Genomic DNA, 21,373 nt, shown 5'->3' on the forward strand with positions numbered 1-21,373 from the left:
ACATGCACACAACTTCCAGCCAGCTGATATTGTGAATTTGGCAGATCCTATGTCACATGGATCCACCCAATAGGAGAGCATACCAATATGTCGACTTAACATGCTCTAAACTTTCAGGTCAGCTTCTGCCCTTGCATGCCACACGTACATTTACATTCTTCCACAGGTGAACATGTTATATGGTTTGTGCATTCCCATGTACTGGCAAATGATTTAGTAGAAAAGCAAACAAATTAAAGGTTCAGCTGACAATTAAAGCAGCAACTGTTTACCTTTGAGACTGGCTTCACTTTTAGGCAGGGACTATCTGTGTGGGCTCCAACAATCATGAAACCATTGCCAGGGGCATACCTGCAAAAGTATTATTATTATTATTATTATTATTATTATTATTATTATTATTACAATGATAGTGGAACTGCATCAATCGGTCCCTCTGTGTTATGAAAATCACGCCAAAATGAAAAGGCAGACCTCTCTGATTCAGGCTAGCACTGGCTGTCCTTCTTCCAATTAAAGAGTTTTTGCGAGCAGTAGTTAATGTGAGGAAATCAGCACGAAGAGATTATTTTATTAGCAGCTTAAGAACTGAAAGCTACGAGAAGGAAAAGGAGAACTATTATCTGACAGTACCATCACTCTTCCAAAGAGTTTTTTAAGTCCTTTATTTATGAGTAAATTCGAATGAAGAGCTCCTTCTTTTTCTTCTTAGTTTAAGTAACAACTGGAAAGCCATGGGAAGCAAAGGAGAATAATTCTGTGATGCTAGTGCGATCACAGATTATAACCATTTTCCTTGCAAACTTTAAGGTAATGAAGAAGGACAAGCTCTATCACCGTTGTCCAATGGTGAATGCAATGATGGTGGAGTGGTTGCGCGTGAAGAAGTACTTGCCCCCTTGCTTGAGATGCCAGACTGCTCTTTCCGATAATTGAACAAAGCCAGCTGCTTTGAGCATAGCCTTGGCCTCATCTGAAAATCATTCCACAAAACAGGATCCTTTATAAGAAGAAACCGTCTGAGGATCATCATAAGAATAAGGTATTACAGGAATAAGATCGATATCATCTGAATATCATTTTAGAAAATTTACATTGCAGGATCATTCAAGGAAGAAGCATCTGAAGATCATTATAACAAGAGGTATAAGGAAAACGCTAGAAGGCCCGAAAAACACACAATTCAGAGGGAAAATGGAATACCAACAGCATGATAAGGCGTCGGTGAAGCATTCAAGAATGCTACCAGCTCGCTGGCTATGGGTTGAGAGTCCGCTTGCTCCGCCATATCTCTCTCTCTCTCTCTCTCTCTCTCTCTCTCAAAATCAGAAAACAAGACACGAAATGCTTTTAGATAAAGTTAAGCACAATCTGCTTAAAAAACGAAGGTTTAGTTTTGTCGAGGGAAGTGTACGTTCAGTTCTTTTTGTAATGCGAGTGAAACTCAATAAAGTCGCTATAAAGATGTGCTCTCATGAGGGCAATGAAGGACCCCCTAGGAGCTCTACGAATTTGGAGGGGAATAAAGGACACTAGGAGCTCTACAGTGTGCTCCTAAATTCTCTCAATGTTTCACGCTGATGTTTTCTCGGTGCGAAGCACGCCAATAGCAATTTGGACACTTTACCTTCTCATGCATGCTTAATGTGTCAAGAGGATTCATTCATGTTTCTGTCGTCGTGATGCTTCACACTGGTGTCATTAACAAGTAGAGCACTACATGTCCTATACCGCACACTGGTGTTAGATCAATGCTTGGCACCGATGTTAGTAACAATCAGATCTTTGCATAGAAGCACAAAACCTATTTCTAAAAATATGTGTAACGTTATGCTTTTCACACAAAGCATCAAGAAGCATTTGCATCATATATACATTCACATACACATTAAGAGAACAACTAAGTGTATATTTTGCTTTTGAAGCTATATCTCAATAATATCTTTCACCACTATTATTCAATTGAGAACTTATGTTTGGCTTTTTAAGCTACATTTGAATAATGTTACAACCATGCATTAAATATATCCTAAACTATTCCTTCAATAATAAATGTTGGTGTTTTCTCAATATAATTGTAGTTTGTATCTACAAAGAAACATAGTTCAATTTATCCAAGGCCAATGTTAAACATAAATTTGAGAAGAATATAAAACATATCTTTAAGCATAGGGATTGATACCTCAAATAGAGGAAAAGACAAACCCTAAACCCTAAATTCACATGTGTATTCAAACTTAATTAAAAATTAAGTATGTCATACCTCGCTATTTCTGCATACAAGAATGATACACTCATTGAAGAAGGACGTGTGATCATTTATGCTATGCACATTTTGAGGTCATGCATGGAAGACACCTATTGGGGCTAGACATAAGTTGTGTAACTTGTTTTGTATAGTGTCACGTGGCGATGATTACAATTCTCAAGAGTGCCAAGAACTTTGCTCCACTCTTTAGGAGTTTTGCCAAGGCTTTAGAATACATCCCATAATAAGTATGTGACTTTTGAAATTTACCTCAGAATTATCTCTAAGATGATGTAATATTTTCTATTCTCTCTCTCTCTCTCTCTCTCTCTCTCTCTCTCTCTCTCTCTCTCTCTCTCTCTCTCTCTCTCTCTCTCTCTCTCTCTCTCTCTCTCTCTCTCTCTCTCTCTCTCTCTCTCTCTCTCTCTCTCTCTCTGTGTGTGTGCGTGTGCGTGCGTGTGCGTGCGCGCACGCGTGTGTGTGTGTGTGTGTTTGTGTGTGTGTGCAACATAGCATGTGATGCTTGCCAATTGGATGAGCCTAGAGTGGTTATATTTGTCCAGTGATGCTGTGATAGGTACCATACCACCCAAGATCGTAGTTTTCAAAGATGGACCAAGTGTTAACACTCTGCCTCACACCGGTTTACCATGGACGCTTGTATCTATGTGGCTTGTATGATATTAGTGTGTAGCTTCACATTTGGTGTATTTGCTTTAATCCATAAAATAAAATTCTATATAAAAATCTTGCAAGTGTGCATTTCAAATTATCGTGAAGCACTTTCCTACATTGAGGTGATTTGCATTTTAGGAATGTTGTAATTTTGGGAGTATTATGCAAAGATCAAGTGGACAACGATTTATTGATAGCATAAATCTTGCAAAAATTACCATAGTGCACATGGGGAAAAATTCAAATGTGCATTGCCTTGTGATGATTGAAACATTACTTCATATGTCTATATAATATATGTATGTATCTTTCCATGTATGAAATATTTGTTTGAACCAACCACTTTATCTTCACTTCTTCCATACTATGTGATCTAAAAATTTTGGTTTGGTCATATAAAATGGGGAGACTTGGAGGCCTTGAGATCCCATGTGGTGATCCTATTATGACACTAAAACAATTGAACATGTAATAGTAAAGTATAAACAAATCAATCATTTTCATCACACCAACTGCCTGCTCATTTGTGTTAAAGTAGCATCACCTAGAACATACCTATTATGCAAGCATGCCAATTTATTGCACCTTCTATGGTGCTACTAAATGTAACGTAGTTTATACACTATTCACAACTCACATGGGAGTAATGTTCCAATGCATAAAGTGATGCAATATGTTGGTGATTGGAATGGTATCAAGCTCAAAGAGTTGAAGGACATCTAAATATAGGTGTTAAATTATGCTCAAGTTGTATAATCGTTGCCGTGTTTTTTAGCATCAACTTACTACATCATGTGTTGCTAGGAGGAAATCTCCTTACACCCTCTCCCCTTGCTTACTTTACAGCATGCCAAGCTCATGTTAATTGGGGCCATGCTAGCATAGTTGTAGCTTGCTAGGTATGGTAACAGCTTGTATGGAACCCTAGATACTTTCTTTTGCCTTCCATTGGACCTCAATTTTGCAACCGTGACCATATTTTAGAGATGCATTTGATGTGGACTTGGATGGAGTTGACGTGGAAGTGGAAGGTTTGGGTTTCGCTCATTTTCTTGGGACTTCACCTTGGCAAGAAGCTCTCTTGCTATGTCTTTTGGGCCCTTTATCATGGGCTACATGGATGTCATTGACCACAACTTCGGCTTCCAGCTCATTAGTTGCTCATAGGAGAAGATCAAGCCCCTAGCTTTTGACATGGGGAGAGAGAGAGAGAGAGAGAGAGAGAGAGAGAGAGAGAGAGAGAGCTCTATGACTAATGCCGCCTTCATTGTAAAAGCACTGACCACCCTCATGTTCTTGTCTTTTTACTACTCAAATGTTAGGTGAGTTGGAAATTTTCTCATCTCCCTTCACATCAATTTACTTTTATGGTTAATGTACTAAATAGAGCATCCTTCGTCTTCCAGCTCACCCAGCACCACCTCAACCTCATCCTTATCAGTTTCTCACAAGAGAAGATGGAGAACCCCTAGCCTCTGACATGTAGAGAGAGAGAGAGAGAGAGAGAGAGAGAGAGAGCTCTATGATTATCTTCATGCTCTCGACTTCCCACCTAAGTTTCCTGCTCACCATTGGCATTGCATGCCTTCGTTATAAAAGCACTAACCACCCTCATGTTCTTGTTTTTTTACTACTCAAATGTTAGGTGAGTTGGAAATTTGTTCATGTCCCTTCACATCAATTTAGTTTTATGGTTAATTTACTAAATAAAACCATGATTTGAACATACTTCAACTTCTAGCTCACCCGGTACCACCTCATCCTCATCCTCATTAGCTACTCACAAGAGAAGATCAAGCCCCTGGCCTTTGACATGTAGAGAGAGAGAGAGAGAGAGAGAGAGAGAGAGAGAGAGAGAGAGAGAGAGAGAGAGAGAGAGAGAGAGACACACACACACACACACACACACACACACACAGAGCTCTACAACTATCGTCATGCTCTCTACCTCCCACCCATCTTGCTCGCCACCATTGGCATTGTGTGCCTTCATTGTAAAACCATTAACCACCCTCTTGTTCTTGTATTTTTACTACTCAAATGTTAGGTGAGTTGGAAATTTGTTCATCTCCCTTCACATCAATTTACTTTTATGGCTATGTACTAAATAAAACCATGAGTTGAGCATCCTTTGGCTTCCAACTCGCTCGGCACCACCTCAACCTCATCCTCATTAGCTGCCCATGGGAGAAGATCGAACCCCTAGCCTCTGACATGTAGGGGAGAGAGAGAGAGAGAGAGAGAGAGAGAGAGAGAGAGAGAGAGAGAGAGAATGTTTTCTTCCTTTTTTAAAAGAGAGAAGGTTATTTTTTCTGTGAAGGTTTTTGGAGGGTGCCAAGCTATCGCCATGTGGCACCTGTTGAGATATCGAGCTCCACTCGTGATACGCCAGGGTGACCGTTGTATATTTATGTCACCGACTTGTCAGTTTGCAGACGCGGTTGGTACACCGCCCATGAAGAATAGCTACATAATAGCTATCCTTATCTACTCTAAGTTCGTGGCTCAATTAGTATGCCACCTTAGTTAGTTGAGTTTGGTTTGAAACCCATATATAGGGTTCTTCTATTTCTTTGTACTTGAATTCTTTTGGCTTACACAACTAAGAAGAGGAAAACTGTTTTCAGCCTCCACCCTTGTGTGTATTCCCCCATTGTGTAAGCAAGAAAGCTTCAAGTGAGACTCCTTCCTTCTCTCCCACAATCTTGACATGGTATTAGAGCCTTGTTCGTGGTAAGGAGCTCAAGAAAGCAAGCCAAGCTCGCGGTGTTGTGGTAAGAGGAGCAGTGTTGCTTTCATTTTCTGTTTTTGGGAGCATATCTCTGCAGGTAGCACAGCCGGAAATTGCAAGAGTGCAGTGTCTTAGGTTGAGACGCCCTTCGCGGTGAAGCAAGAGGGCAGTACATGCTGCGGGCGAGGGCTTTAGCCCTCGGCGACCCTGTTTTTTTTATTTGAGGCCATTTCGGGGCCTGTTTTGAAGGTGGAAGTTTTCTATACGCACTCAGGAAAAGGCCCAGTTTTATGCTGTGCAGCCACTGTTCTACAGGTCGGTGAAAAGTTACTGTAGAAATTGCATCGTATGCTTGTGTGCAGAGACATTGGGAGTTACAGAATCATCCTTGGTTCCTGTTTATGCAAAATCGTCACTAGGAAGTGATTGTGTGGTCAAATACCACTTTCGCCAGTTTTGCAGATTTGCTCTTGTGAGGGTGAAGCTGTGTTTTTTGCTGTGACAGAATTTTTTGCAGTATTCTATAATGGCGTCTGATTCTCTTTCACAGATTGTAACTGAAAAGCTTGACAAGAACAACTTCCAAGCATGAAAGTTTAGAATGACGAATTTCCTTATGGGAAAAGGATATTGGGAATTTGTTGCAGGAAATGAAGAAGAACCAGTTCTTCCTGATGTTCCCAACCAACAGCAAATGCAGGCATTCAAAGCATGGCATGAGAGAGCCAGAAAAGTTATGTACTGGTTGTCTATCAGTATTTCTGACTCTATGATTGTGCATATTCAAGATGCAAGTACGCCAAAGGAGGCATGGGATACTTTGTAAAAAATGTATAGCACAAATACGCAAGCCAGGAAAATGCAACTCAAGCAAGAGTTGCATAATGTGCAAAGAGAAAATATGAGCATCAATGACTACCACATGAAAGTGAAGAAGATTGCAGATGCGCTTGCTTCCATTGGATCGCCAGTGGAAGATGATGATTTAGTTTCTGTGACCTTGAATGGTCTAGGAAAGGATTATGCACAGTTTCGGACATCCATTTCAGTTCGTGAAAGATTTCCTGATTTTGAGGAGTTGATTGCTCTTCTAATTTCTGAGGAGTAGAGAAATGGTGGTGCATCTTCTTCAGGAGGAACTTCAAAGGAAGCTGTCTTCTACTCAAATGCTGGAAGAGGTAGAGGCAGAGGTAGAGGAGGCCGATTTGGAGGCCGTGGTAGAAATCAGAATATGCAGCAAACTCAAGAAAACCAATCCTATGGAGGAGGACGTGGTAACTCTAGAGGCAGGGGGAGCCAAAGAGGTTGTGGTGGATGGCAAAGAGGCCAAAATGCAAACAGTAATATTGAATGCTACTACTGTGGTAAAATGGGTCATATGGCTAAGGACTGCTATAAAAAGCAGAATGGCATCATGAATGGAAAACTGCAACAAGGAAATTATGCATCTTCTAGTAGACAGGGTGATGACAGAAATGAGCATTTGTTTATGGTGCAGCACATGAACAATTCTGTGACAAGTGCAGAAGAAAGCAATGATGTATGGTATGTTGACTCAGGTGCATCAAACCACATGACAGGTCATGCAGAATGGATGGAGGATACAAGGAAAATGGAAAAACCAGGATTTGTGGAGACTGGTGATGATACTGCACATCCTATTGTGCAGATTGAAAAAATTCCTTTGTCTATGCAGGATGGGAAAAAGAAATACATGTCCGATGTATTTCATGTCCCGAATATCACCAAGAATCTGGTTTCTGTTGGTCAAATGGTTGAGCAGGGCTTGCAGGTCAGATTTAATCCTCATGGATGCTTTGTTGAGGATATGAAAAATAAAGGTCGCTTGATAGCAAAAGGAAAGAAGAAGGGCAGAATGTTTACATTGGATGCAGACATGTCTGAATTGAGTGCAACAATGTTTGCACATGGGACCGGTGTAGTTGCAGATATTGATATCTGGCATAAACGCATTGGTCATGTTAATGTACAGCGACTTAAATCAATGCAGGCCCAAAATATTGTTGCAGGTTTGCCTAAATTCAAGGTTGCAGAAATGCATAAGGTATGTGAAGCCTGTCAGTTTGGAAAACAAGCAAGGAAACCATTTCCTAGACATGTTCAAGAGAGTGAGAAGCCATTGGAATTAATCCACTCTGATGTGTGGACTACTAAATCTGCATCTCTTGGAGACTGTCATTATTTTGTTACTTTTATTGATGACTATAGCATAAAAGTTTGGGTGTATTTTATGAAAAAGAAAAGTGAAGTTTTTGGGCATTTCAAAACCCTTAAAGCTATGGTTGAAAAAGAAACAGGCCTGCAAATAAAATGCCTAAGGTCAGATGGAGGGGGAGAGTACCTCTCAAATGAGTTTGCAAGGTTCCTGCAGGAGCATGGCATAAAGCAGCAATATTCATGCAGTCATACCCCACAACAAAATGGAATTGCAGAAAGGAAAAACAGGCATATTGGAGAGGTATCTCATGCCATGCTCAATGAAAAAGACTTGCCAGATTTTCATTGGGCCGAAGCAGCTGCTACAGCAGTCTACATAATGAACAGGACTCCCACTGCAGCAATACATGGAATGACTCCACATGAGAGGTATACTGGTAGGAAACCAGATATTTCTCATTTGAAAATTTTTGGTTGCATTGTCTATGTACATGTGCCAGATGAGTTGAGATCCAAGTTGGATCCAAAAGCTGAGAAGTGCATCTTTATTGGTTACTCTCTGCAGCAAAAAGGGTATAGATGCTATAACCCTTCTACTCGTAAGTTTACAGTGAGCAGAGATGTTGTTTTTGATGAGATGAGTAGCTGGTATAAACCAGTAAATGTGATTGATGATGTAGATGCACAAAATGGTAATGCTGCACAGAATTCACAGCAGCAGTCACAAAATATTAGTGGACCTGGAGCGTCCTCTAGCAGTGGTTCACATTCTTCGCCATGGACATGCAGATTGAGATCAGGAGAATCTTCTCAAAGTAATGTAGATAGTGGTATGCAGGTATCACGAAAAGGAAAAGAGAAGGTTGATCAGCCCATGTTTGATGTGAATGCAGGTCACTCTTATGTGGATGGTGAATCCAGTGGCTCAGAACAGAGCATTGATGATGAGTTGGGTATTCCTTCTATTGTTACACCTGGAGTAAGGAAGACCAGGGATGTTTTGAGAGCACCTGGGAGTGAACCTACTTTGCGCAGGTCTACGAGAGCTAGGTATCCTGTGGATAGGCTGAAATATGATGGATTTACAGCCATTCACTATGCATATATGGTCAAAGTGATACAGGAACCAGAACCCACTTCTTTTGAGTAAGCCATGGGAAAAGAAAAATGGGAGAAAGCCATGGATAAAGAAATGGATGCCTTGGAAGCAAATGCTACATGGGAGTTAGTACCTTTGCCTAAAGGTAAGAATGCAATTGGTTGTAAGTGGGTTTATAAGGTGAAGCACAATGCTGATGGTTCTGTGAACAGATACAAGGCAAGATTAGTAGTCAAGGGGTATGCACAAACATATGGCATTGACTATGAAGAAACATTCAGTCCGGTTGCAAGGATGGCAACCGTAAGAGCAGTCATTGCTATGGCTGCATCAAAGGAATGGTCTTTACATCAGATGGATGTAAAGAATGCCTTCTTGCATGGTGATTTGCAAGAAGAGGTATATATGGAGCAGCCACCAGGTTATGTGCATGCTGTTCATCTTGAGTTTGTTTGCAGGTTGAAGAAAGCATTGTATGGCTTGAAGCAAGTACCTAGAGCATGGTCTGACAAGATAGGACAGTATCTTGTCACTATTGGCTTTCAGATTTCCAAGGCAGATTTCTCACTTTATGTGAGAAAAACAGAGAAAGGTATTATGCTACTTGTCATTTATGTTGATGATTTGATTATGACAGGTGACAGTGATGAAGATATCCTTCATGTGAAAATGCTATTGAAGCAGAAGTTTGAGATGAAGGATTTGGGAGAGCTGCGTTATTTCTTGGGCATTGAGGTGATTAGATCACCAAGTGGGATACAGCTCTTGCAGAGGCAGTATGGATTGGAGATGCTGTCCAAATATGGGATGACAGGCTGTAAGCCTATTTCAGTTCCTTTGGAGCAGAATGTGAAGCTGAGCGTAGATGCAGGTGAGCTTCTGGAAGACCCTACTATGTACAGACGCATAGTAGGAAGCTTGATTTATATGACTATTACTAGGCCAGATTTGAGCTATGCTATTGGATTGGTAAGTCAGTTTATGCAGGCTCCAAGGAAACCACATTTGGATGTGGCTAGACGCATACTCAGGTATGTGAAGTCCACATTGCAGTATGGACTATTTTATGAGACTGGGGTTCAGATACAGTTGCATGGATACACTGATGCTGATTGGGCTGGTAGCATTTCTGATAGACGATCTACCAGTGGATATGTGTTCTCTTTTGGGAGTGCTACAGTCACTTGGAGTAGCAAGAAACAGCCTACAGTTGCCTTATCCAGCACAGAGGCTGAGTACAGGGGCGCAGCAATGGCTGCATGTGAGGTAGCTTGGTTGCATAAGCTACTTTATGATATGCATCAGCCTACAGATGGGCCAGTTGTCATTCATTGTGACAACATGAGTAGTATACACTTGGCAAATAACCCAGTCTATCATGCTAGAACAAAGCACATTGAGGTGCATTATCACTATGTGCGAGAGAGGGTTTTACCAGGTCTTATTGATCTAGTTTATGTCAGCACAGAGGATCAGGTAGCTGACATATTCACGAAGGCATTGGGCGCAGAGAAGCTGCGCAAGTTCAGAGACCTGCTTGGTGTGCAGGAATTGGGATTGAGCTCGAGGGGGAGTGTTGAGATATCGAGCTCCACTCGTGATACGCCAGGGTGACCGTTGTGTATTTATGTCACCGACTTGTCAGTTTGCAGACGCAGTTGGTACACCGCCCATGAAGAATAGCTACATGATAGCTATCCTTATCTACTCTAAGTTCGTGGCTCAGTTAGTATGCCACCTTAGTTAGTTGAGTTTGGTTTGAAACCCATATATAGGGTTCTTCTATTTCTTTGTACTTGAGTTCTTTTGGCTTACACAACTAAGAAGAGGAAAACTGTTTTCAGCCTCCACCCTTGTGTGTATTCCCCCATTGTGCAAGCAAGAAAGCTTCAAGTGAGACTCCTTCCTTCTCTCCCACAATCTTGACAGCACCCTCCAGAAACCATCTAATAATAGGTATAGAAGCTTTAGTGTAGAATTGCTGGTCTTAAAAACTAATGAACATGTCATAACATCCATGAAGGCAACCCACATGTGGCCTCACCTCCTCCCTTGCATGCATGCAAGGTATTGGATCAAGCAAGTGATCTGGTACACCACACCACCGTGGGTTCAATGCTCAAACGAGGAAGAAGTAGGCTGATGTAGATGGAATAGGCATGGAGGTTGATTACATTGTTATTGCTCAGTTGGTGGCCACAATATGGTGGAAATGGAGTGCTAAGTTAGGGAATGCCAATTGGTGCTCAGTGATCTAAGGCATGCAGAAATTACTACTAAAGGTAAAACTTGCTACAAGGTCATTATCTCCTTATCTATCTAGTGAATCAAACAATGATATACGCAGTATGCATCTACAGGAGTTCTTTTTCTATTTCATGGGTTGGCCCCCATCAAAGGAAGAGTTCAACCAATGGTTCTCAACCGCATATCAAGGTAAAGCCTTCATGTTACAATTTAGGTTTGTTGGACGAGGCTTCTTCATGGCTTTGCTTAGCTCTCTAACTAAAAAATAATGGGTATTGGGATGTGCTCTGTGTTACAAGGGCAACTTGGTTCTTGCTTTGCCTTGGTCTCTTTAGTACCGTAGTATGAATGCCCAGTGTCGGGATTGAAAATGGGCCTGATACTAGCTCTAAGGCTCTAGTTGGACCTCTATGCTCAACCGAAACACCCCACGGCCTTGCTACCAAGAACGTCTGGAGGCTAACCACACTGATTTAACTTAATCATGTGTTTGTATTATTTATAGTCCAATGAATCCCTTCCCAACTCCAAGTAACTGGAGTTCCCAAATAGATCATATCACATACACAGGGAGCACCCCCCAACGGATTGTTATGCCCCCACTACGGCTCTCCTACATCTCCGGGATTGGCCCCAAGATGCGATGTTCCAACATAAAGCACATGAGAAATATAGTCCACTCTTTTAATTTTCGTTCTAGGAGATAATTCAATCCTTAACAAATCAGGCCCCAAAGGAAATGAACACATTATTCTACAACACGGGGCTTCTTATGCTCTCAATGCCAATCAATGATTGTAACAATCAAGTGCAATGCATCCAAGATTTATTTTTTTGATATCATATGTACATAATGTAATGCAAATGTGAACGCCTTTAAGTGCACAAACATGTAAACTTATAGATCAAACATCGTGAATTGTGTGCAAGCAATTCTTTTCATGATTTCACCTCGATCGCAATGTGTTGGTGCTAAGGTAGCACCGAAGTAATTGTGCTACTACCCTTCTTTAGGGACTTATGAATCCTATATGCCAAGATATGCAAAAAAAATCAAATTTCAATGGATTCTTAACTCCCCACAACCCTTTCCCCCAACTGTTTATGGTTTTGCATTCATTGGTAGATATAAAGAGTATTTTTTACATGTTTTTCATATATTAAAATAATAAATATGCACTTTAATATAAAAATAGAGGTAGGCTGATGTAGTAGGAGCTCATGCTCAACTGCCAAGACCCACGGACCGCTTATTGCTTCAAGCGTTTCAAGCGAGCACAAATAGCTATCTCTTACCTAGTCGACACACCTTCGATCCTAAGGGGGTGTAGTGAGCTTACCTTGATGCTAGAACAAGTAGCCTCCTCCCTCAAGCAACTCGGTAGCTCCACAATTCAAGATGCGAGCTCAAGCAGCCTCAAGCCTCCACCTTTAAGCTCCATTCTCCATAGCCATGTGCGAGACAAGAGAAGAGAAGAGAAGAGAATAAGAGAGGAGACATTGGAGAGCTTCTTCTCCTTGATCCCTCACCCTCACACACTCACTCCCTCACACTCTCACACTCCCTCTCTCAAGCACATACAAGCAAGCAAGAAGGAGATAAGAAGAGAAAAAGAAGAGTCCACTTTAGCCACACACCAAAGAATGAGCTTCTCATTCACTTTTTGAGTTTATATACAAAATCCTAATCCCTTTTGGGCGGTCATCCCCTTTTTTACATGGTCGGTTGTGGCCTAGGCCCTCTTTCCTATTGTCCTCCTATCTTCCTAGCTTCCTTTCTATCGCCAGTCTACCCTTACAATTTGCACAGTCCAAGAGAGTGTGGAGGAAGGCGTGTTGTTGGGCTTCCAAAGTCCCTTGTGTGGCCTCTGCCTTGCTCTCTACTAATACTTTGTCACCTTTTACAAGGGCTAGCTGGCATACTAAGTCTCTCACCCTTTCTTCGCTCCTGTCCACCCATTTATCTGCTTTTTTCTTCATTTCTTCCAGGCTTTCATTGTGTTTGTAGGCTAACGCTCTTAGCCTCCTCTCTTGTTCCTTGATTTCTCTTTCCAAGCGTTGTTGCTCTTCAAGCTTTGAGGCCATCCTCTTTTCCAAATCTTATATTTGCTTTTGGTGCCGTCAGCTTCTCTCTTCTTCTATTGCTGCTAGCTGCTCTGCGGCATTTTGTATCTTTCATTTTCCTTTTGCAGGTCTTTATATAGCACTACCATATCATCATAATGGCGTTGTAGGCTCATGAGGCTTTGTGTTTCTGCCGCAAGCTTTGCTTGCCACCTCTCTTCTTCTCCTCCCTTGGCCTTGAGCTTCTCCTTTAGCTCCTTGATCTCTCTTTGATACCTGGCCACTTGACGATTTCTTTCTAATCGAGAGGTTGCCATTGTCTCCCTTTCGGCCTCAAGCTTAACAATTGCTATTTTCTTGTCTTCTTTTGCCCGCTCTAGCTGTGACAGGAGTTCTTGCACATAGTCATTGTAGTTTGTAGACAATGTTAGTGCGGCAGGATCAGTGGTTGTAGATGCTTCTATCTTCTACCTTTTGGCATTCCGTCTGCATTCCGCATCTGCAACTACCTATCTTTTTGCTCTTATCATAGGGGTTCCTCCACTTGCACCTTGAGTTGTCTCTTTATTGACCCGAAACTACACCTAGGCCACAAGATTGTTGGCATCTACTGTGGTAGAAGAGCCTTGGGTGGGTGCATAGGCCGGGGTGGTGAGCACTAGGGCAGGTGGGATGGGGTTGATTAGATCCTTGTCCTTGCCCTCGGTTATTAGGGGTGGCAGGTTTTTGGGTGCTTGGGAGCTAGTGCTTGGGTCTTCGCATCTGGGTGGACTCATGGCAGCGAGCTCCTCTTCCCTTAAAGGTTGCTCCACTAAGAGGCGGATGGCGAGGGCTATGTCTTCTTCTTCCTTCCTCCTTAACTCCTTGGCCTCATGCTCTCTACTTTCCTCCTCCTTTCCTCTTCAGCCATCTTGGATTCCTCTTTTACTCTTTTCATCTCCTTCTCTCTTCTTTTTCTTTTATCTTTGGCACTTTTGAACTCCCTTTGGGCTTTTTTCAGATCTACTTTTTCTTTCTCCTGCTCTCTTCTTTGACTTTCTTTTGTGGAGCCCTTTTCTTTGATTTCTTGGCCCCTCCTCAGCTAGATTGTGCTTGTTGCTCTCCTTCTTCCTCACTCACTATCCTTTCATTGGATTGCTCTCGTTCATGGTGGGGAGGCAGCCTTTCTAGTGTCTCGTTGACCCCTTCTCCTTCATCATTCTACATCTCTTTCACTGCCTCTTGGATAAGAGCCATCAAAAATCCCCCATACCCAATGAATGAGGCTTTTGATGATGGTTTCTTTCTTTCAGCTCCACCTTTTGATATTGGGGATTCTCCACCTGTCAGTCTGCTTCCAAGGGCCAATACCTTGGCTGATTGGTCTTTCTTACATACCCATTCCAATCGGCCTCATCCAGTGAGTGGGATACCAAGCTCTCTAACATGGACACGTTGATTCTGTGCATGAGTGAATTATACCTTTAGAGAATAGGGAGTGGATGACCTTTTCTTGGAGCCGTATCTCTAGGTCGAGGATGTCTTGGATGCTAATGCCATTGTTGGTCAGAACCTAGTCCTTCTTCATGTTCAACATGGCATAGACATCTCATTTTGGTCTCCTTTCCACCTTGGGTTCCAACCCTAGTGCCTTCTCCACCAAGGCCTTACTAAGTTGGATCTATACCTGCTTGGCTCCTTCTCCTCTTCCGACTATTGTAGTGTCACATTCTATGTCGGGATTGTAGGTCCTCAAGAACTCTACGCACTTAGTGTGGTTGGCCTCTTGCCCAAATTTCTCGACATATTTAGCAAGATTGCAATGTTCCACAACTCTTTTGGCAACCTCCTCCTTGGCCACGACTTCTTCGATGTTGTGGATAGTTCTGAACTTTAGTTGGTGTAGGCACGATTATTGAGGGAGATGCGGTACTTTGCCCTTTCTTCTTCCGTGAATGGAAGCCGATGTCCATGCTGCCATTTTGAGTTCTTGCCATGAAACCATAGTTCACCATTAGTGTCCTTAATATAATTGGGTAAGCAAGAATTGATTGTGCTTTTATGGAAAGAATAAAATGCTTAAGTATAAAAATAGAATTTTCCTTCAAGCAGTCCATTCATTCAAAATGAAAGGTGAGAAGGATCAAAGCTTGCTTGGAAGAGCTATGGCGGGAGAGCAAAATCAAGAAAGAGAGAGACACAAAATGGGAACTCCAACAGTCACAATGTGTAACCGAGCCTTCCTTTATTCAAATTGTCACTAAAAGAATAAAGAATAAAGTGACGGTGACGAGCGCCCACCACTTGCAGTGTGTAGTGGCGGGTATTGTCAGTGTAGTAATACACAATGCAACTAAATATTCATCATCTACTTCAGTTTCTACAGAGGCTAGTTGATCAGCAATGGTATTTATCTTTGTGAAATAGTCATGTATTGACTGCCCTTTCCTATCCATGGTATTAAACTTCTATTTTAGCTAGATCTTTTGTGCGCTGGTAGTAGTACCATAATACCACATCAAGATGTCCCATTTTGATGACTTGCAATTCATGATTTGTATGACCATTGCATTGAAAATACATAGTGAAAGCCAATGCAAGACTTTATGAGCTAGTTCAAGCCAAGCATGATGTGCTCTCTGATGTTCAGTAATGGGATTTCTTTCTAGAAGCTTTGGTTAAGCCTCATCACCTGTAATAAGATCCCAATATCCTTTTCAAATGAGGAAATTCTACATATGAAACTTCCATATTGCATAGTTGTTATTATCCAACTTTTCACTGATAATTTGTGTGGTATTGTTTAACCTATCTGCTTTTTCCATATTTGCATATGAAAGTATTTACTGCACTATACAAGTTTTATGCTAACAATGCATGACTCCTTGTTGTGTAGACCAAATAGTATTTTCAAAGACACAATGCTTGCCTAATGTCCAATCAACACATATACATTAGGCAACACTCAATTCAGTCTAGCTTATCCCATGCATAGAGCTAACATTCATACATTAGATAGAATCCCATGGATCTCAATTAACCAATATAGACATACATTTTTCAAACCAAGGCAGTTTCAATCCTACAATGACTGCACTAATATCTCTATATTAACCAATTACATTTTAGCTCAAAAATAGCTTGCAGTAGCTCAAGAATCATTTCATAGTGATATGGTACTATCCAAGCATGCATAAGCATCAATACTAGCTTTGATGAGAGGAAATTGAGGTGCAGATTGTTCCTGATTTGTTATAGCTCCATGTTTGTAACACACACTTTCAGTCCACTTCTTGTGATCTAGAAACATGAGTTTAATGCCAAATTCATTGCCAATCATTCCTTGTTTTCCAAGTGTGTCATTATCAAGCATTAGATGGCTGAATTTTTTTATCATCACTGTCACAGGCCAAGAGCATTTTCCCACAATTTACTTTGCTCCGTACATGCATACTTGCTATTCATTAGGTAGCTCAATGGATGCTCAAACCAAGACAATAATATCTAGTGTCAATGCCCAAAGATATCTTCCAATTTATGTGTGTGTTAACCCTCAAACAAACAAGGTGGAAAATCCAAAAAATCTAAAGTAGAAGACAAGGCCAAGGCAAAAGTGAAGTGAAAGATGAAGGCTTGCCAAGAAAATATGGAAATATAAGAAGTGCAGAAAAGTTCTAAATCAAGGAGAAAGGCGCACAAGAAAAAGTGCAAGTCAATACTTTTGTAAAAGAGTGCAAGGTGCACCATGATTTATTTTAAGAGCGCCCCATGCAAATTGTAAAGGTAGATGGGCGGTAGGAAGGAAGCTAGGAAGGTAGGAGGACAATGGGAAAAAGGGGCTAGGCCACAGTCGACCATGTGAAAAAGGGGATAAGGGGATGACCACCCAAAATGGATTTAAGGTTGTGTATATAAAGTTGAAAAGTGAATGAGAAGCTCATTCTTGTGTGTGGCGAAAAGTAGCTTTCTTCTTCTTCTTCTTGCTTGCTTGAGATTGTGCTTGAGAGAGGGAGTGTGAGAGTGTGAGGGATCGTGGTGGAGAAGCTCTCTATCTTCTCCTCTCTTCTTCTCTTCTCTTCTCTTCTCTTCTCTTCTCTTCTCTTCTCTTCACTTGCTTGCGGCAATGGAGCTTGGAGCGTGGAGCTTGAGGATGGAGCTTGCTTGAAGCTTGCACTTGGATCATGGAGCTACCAGAGTGCTCGGGAGAGGAGGTAACTCGATCATGCATGGAGGTAAGCTCACTACACCCGAAGAGATGGATAGTGCGTCGGCTATGTGAGAGGTAGCCATTAGTGCATGGCTTGGAATGCTTGAAGCAATAACCGGTCTGTGGGTCTCAATGGTTGATCCCCTCTACAGTGTGTTATAAGCTCACAAATGAGCTACTATTTGCTACCTTCAATACCTAGGAAAGAGGTGTCTTTAGTGCCTAAGAAGCATGTGCAATTTCTGTTGTGCATGCTAGCTTAAAACCACATGTTTGTTGCTACTATATCCAAAACTTAAGGATGTTGAATACAATGCAATGATGCCCAAAATGCAGTCGACCTTTCACTCAAGAGTGAGTAAAAGGTATGTCATCCATTACTCTGATGTTGCTCCACATTATCATCCTGAGAAAACATGCAGACTTACTTGCTATTCACACTGAGCATCTGGATAGTACGTTGGTCATAAACCTTTCTCAGAGCTCCATTGCAGGCCGCAGAACCCCCTTTGAATGCCTCAATAGGCCTTGAGCAAGAAGCACAATAAATTCATGCTAGAGTTCTTCTTCACATTGTGTAGGTTAGGAATTTACACTTAATCTCCTAGAAACCTATTTTGATACCATGTTAATGTTGAAATATCAAAGTGAGAGCAAGAGAGTGTGCACAAGAGGGAGAGAAGTACAAGAAGAAGATCTTGCTTAATGAGTTGTTCACAAGTACAACTAGTACACTCTCCTCTACATTGAGAGTGACCTCTAGGCTGTTTAAATAGCCTATGGATAGCTAGGGTTAGGGTTTTCCCCTGCCCTCCAATTCATTCATATTGAAAAATGAGGCAATGGAAGCAATAGAAGGCACTCAAAAAATGAACATCTTTATTCACAAGAGAGTCAAAATATATAGACCAGAGATTAACATTATCAATGACTCCATGAGCTGGAATCCAGATCCTATAATCTCTCCTCTAATTTGTCCATGATTCTCTCCACATCACACATGGTATTCTCCTAGATTCTAGCCTGCACACACATGGGCATACTTTCTTACATCATAGATTAGGTCACTCACACTAGCACACTCTTAAGCACACATCTAGTCCTATGTTCACCGTGTGAACTGATACTATCCCCCTATACATTTAGTCCTCTTGAGTTTGATTTACCAACACCCCCTCTCAAAATCAGGATGTACAATAGTTTAGGCATGACATGACTTGGTCATCCATGACCAACGCAGGGATGTGGTTTCTCAATGGTGTGGAAGGTGTAGGAGACTTGGATCAGAGGTTTAGCCATGACTTACAATGAGTTTACCTTTGGAATAGGTATACAATATCAAGACGAGGTTAATGTGCTAGGGTTACATCTTTATTCAAAATAAATGGTCATCAAACGAAGTTGAAGGAGTTTTAGAGGCCCCCTTCTTCTTCACTTCCATGTTGAGATTCTGGTGGTCTTCCTCTTGATGCTCTTTGGTTTATTCTTCATCATGCTCTTCTTTGTCGGTGATGCTCATGAGATAGGATCTTTGTGCTTTCTTCCTTGAAAAACAGTCCCTCTCTTTGTGGCCTGGCTTGTGGTAGAAATCACAAATGATGTTGTCATTGTACTTATATTTCCCTTTGCTAGAAAATCCATTGTGGTAAAGTACTTCCTCTCTTGTAGATGATATTGTAGTAGTAGGTGGAGATTCTTGCTTGAATTTATTTTTCTTCTCCTCCTCAAGCAAAGAAGATTCTATTTCCACTAGTCGTGGATCCGACATATTGGTGAGAGTTGTTACAACATTGTCATATTTAGGACTAGGAAGGGATTTAAGTAATACACCAATTGAGATATCTTCATCAATGCATAAACCAATACCGGCAAGTTGAGTTAGGAGACTTTTCATGTAATTCAAATGAGAAGCAAGTGAGGTTTGAGGCTTCATTTCAAGACGGAAAAACTCAACTAGAAGTCCAAAATTGGAACTCTTTGACTTGGATCCAAAGAGAGTATTCAGAATATCCCAAGTGTCCTTGGCATTGTTGCATTCATCCACATGATGGATGTAGGTATCATCTAGCTCTAGCTTGATTATGGCTTGTGCTTTGTTGTCACAAACTTCCCGTGCAGTAGCTTGAGCAGGATCCCGAGGCTTCTTCTCCTTTCCATTTGCAATATTCCATAAAATTTTCTTCATGAGGACCAACTTGATCCTAGTTTGCCATGTATGAAATGAAGTTCTAGAGAACTTGAAGCTTAAGTCATTATTCTTCGAAGGCATCTTGACAAAAAAAAAAGTAATTAAATGCTTTTCAAATACTAATAGGGGGTGTGGAGGAAGTCGACCATCTCCGCAACTCTGGAACCTACAGCTGTGGTCTTCAAAAGGGGAAGGATGTATCTCATAGCATCCAAAGGTAGGAGATCTTGGTGCTCTCACACTACTAGATAACATTAGAACTGCTGTGGTTTTGGAGGGTTTCGTTTGCTGAAGCACCTGTGGGTTGGGCTACCGGGCCATCATATTAGAGTGACAATCATGAGGGTTACGCTTGTAATCTGCAACAGCCTTCTCTCGTGCAGACTCGAAGAAGAGGAGGCACTCATGATTAGTACCGTTGAAGCACACCATCGAGGGAGTGTAGTTGAAGCGCAACAACAAGGGAGTGGTCAGCTATTATAGTTGGTGGGCTTAGAAAAGGATCACATGTAGTCTTCCTGAGAAGAAGAGGAGGTGCTCGTCTACTCATCAACTCCACCTGAGAGAGAGAGAGAGAGAGAGAGAGAGAGAGAGAGAGAGAGAGAGAGAGAGAGAGAGAGAGAGAGAGAGAGAGAGAGAGAGAGAGAGAGAGAGAGAGAGAGAGAGAGAGAGAGAGAGAGAGAGAGAGTGTGTGTGTGTGTGTGTGTGTGTGTGTCTCCCTCCAAAAGACACCATGCAGTATTCAATTGCTTAGCATCTGATCCACTTGCTCGGCTTCGTAGTGGTGATGTTGATGATGATCAAGGGTGTAAACACCAGGACGACTATAGTGCAAGCAGTATCTTACAATGATGTGATAAAAAGCCTGGCACCTTGTGCATGCTTTCTAAGCCAAGGGGGGGTGAGAGCAGCATCTGGGTCAGTGTGTTACAAGGGAGTGAAGGCATTGAATAGCATGGCTAGCAGCTAGCAAGCCCACTAGCAAGTCCTTTAAGCTTTGATACCATATTGAAAAATGAGGCAACAGAAGCAATAGAAGGCACTCAAAAAATGAACATCTTTATTCACAAGAGAGTTAGAATATATAGACCAGAGATTGACATCATCGATGACTCCATGAACTGGAATCAAGATCCTATAATCTCTCCTCTAATTTCTCCATGATTCTCTCCACACCACACATAGTATTCTCCTAGATTCTAGCCTACACACACATGGGCATACTGTCTTACATCATAGATTAGGTCACTCACACTAGCACACTCTTAAGTACACATCTAGTCCTATGTTCACCATGTGAACTGATGCTATCTCCCTTTACATTTAGTCCTCTTGAGTTTGATTTACCAACAATTCACACCTAGCTACCCTTATCCACCCTTACATACATGGGGTTCACATGCCCATCTCTCAACACCCCCCCTCAATGCCAGAGTGGCATTGGACTACAAGACATGTTAATGCCCCCCCTCAAACAAAATGGGATGCCTTTATAAATTAGGCTACAAGAGTGCTTATAAGTAGAGGATTTATAGTTTTAGAAAAGTTGATCATCAAATGGTTTGGAGACAAAATTGGCCTCCAATTCTTTTAGTACTTCAGGGATGGTAGGACATTTATTGGTAATATGCCATGTCTTCTTACATTTGTTAAACTTCATTTTCTTAGGATATTTTTTCCAACTGTTTCTAATAAGTGTCCCTTTTCGTTGCAGAAGGAGCATTTAGTTGATACAATATGAACCAAGAGTTGGTCAT

The 21,373-nt window shown here is 41.5% G+C and overlaps 1 protein-coding gene across 1 annotated transcript in view; it reads right to left on the reverse strand.

Annotated features, from left to right (window-relative positions):
* Positions 1 to 1,393, reverse strand: part of LOC148040625 (Zn-dependent exopeptidases superfamily protein) — an 83,159-nt gene extending 81,766 nt beyond the window's left edge. The window contains exons 1-3 of the mRNA XM_087701398.1: positions 1,204 to 1,393; positions 838 to 973; positions 273 to 351 (exon numbers count right to left, since the gene is read on the reverse strand). Coding sequence (XP_087557524.1) covers positions 273 to 351; positions 838 to 973; positions 1,204 to 1,288 — 300 coding nt within the window. The 5' untranslated portion in view covers positions 1,289 to 1,393. The remainder of the gene's footprint in view (positions 1 to 272; positions 352 to 837; positions 974 to 1,203) is intronic.
* Positions 1,394 to 21,373: the final 19,980 nt, after the last annotated feature.

The sequence above is a fragment of the Lygodium microphyllum genome, chromosome 2, assembly GCF_053477565.2.
Source record: "Lygodium microphyllum isolate KBCC chromosome 2, Lygodium_microphyllum_v1.1.10, whole genome shotgun sequence".
Taxonomy (NCBI): Eukaryota; Viridiplantae; Streptophyta; class Polypodiopsida; order Schizaeales; family Lygodiaceae; genus Lygodium; species Lygodium microphyllum.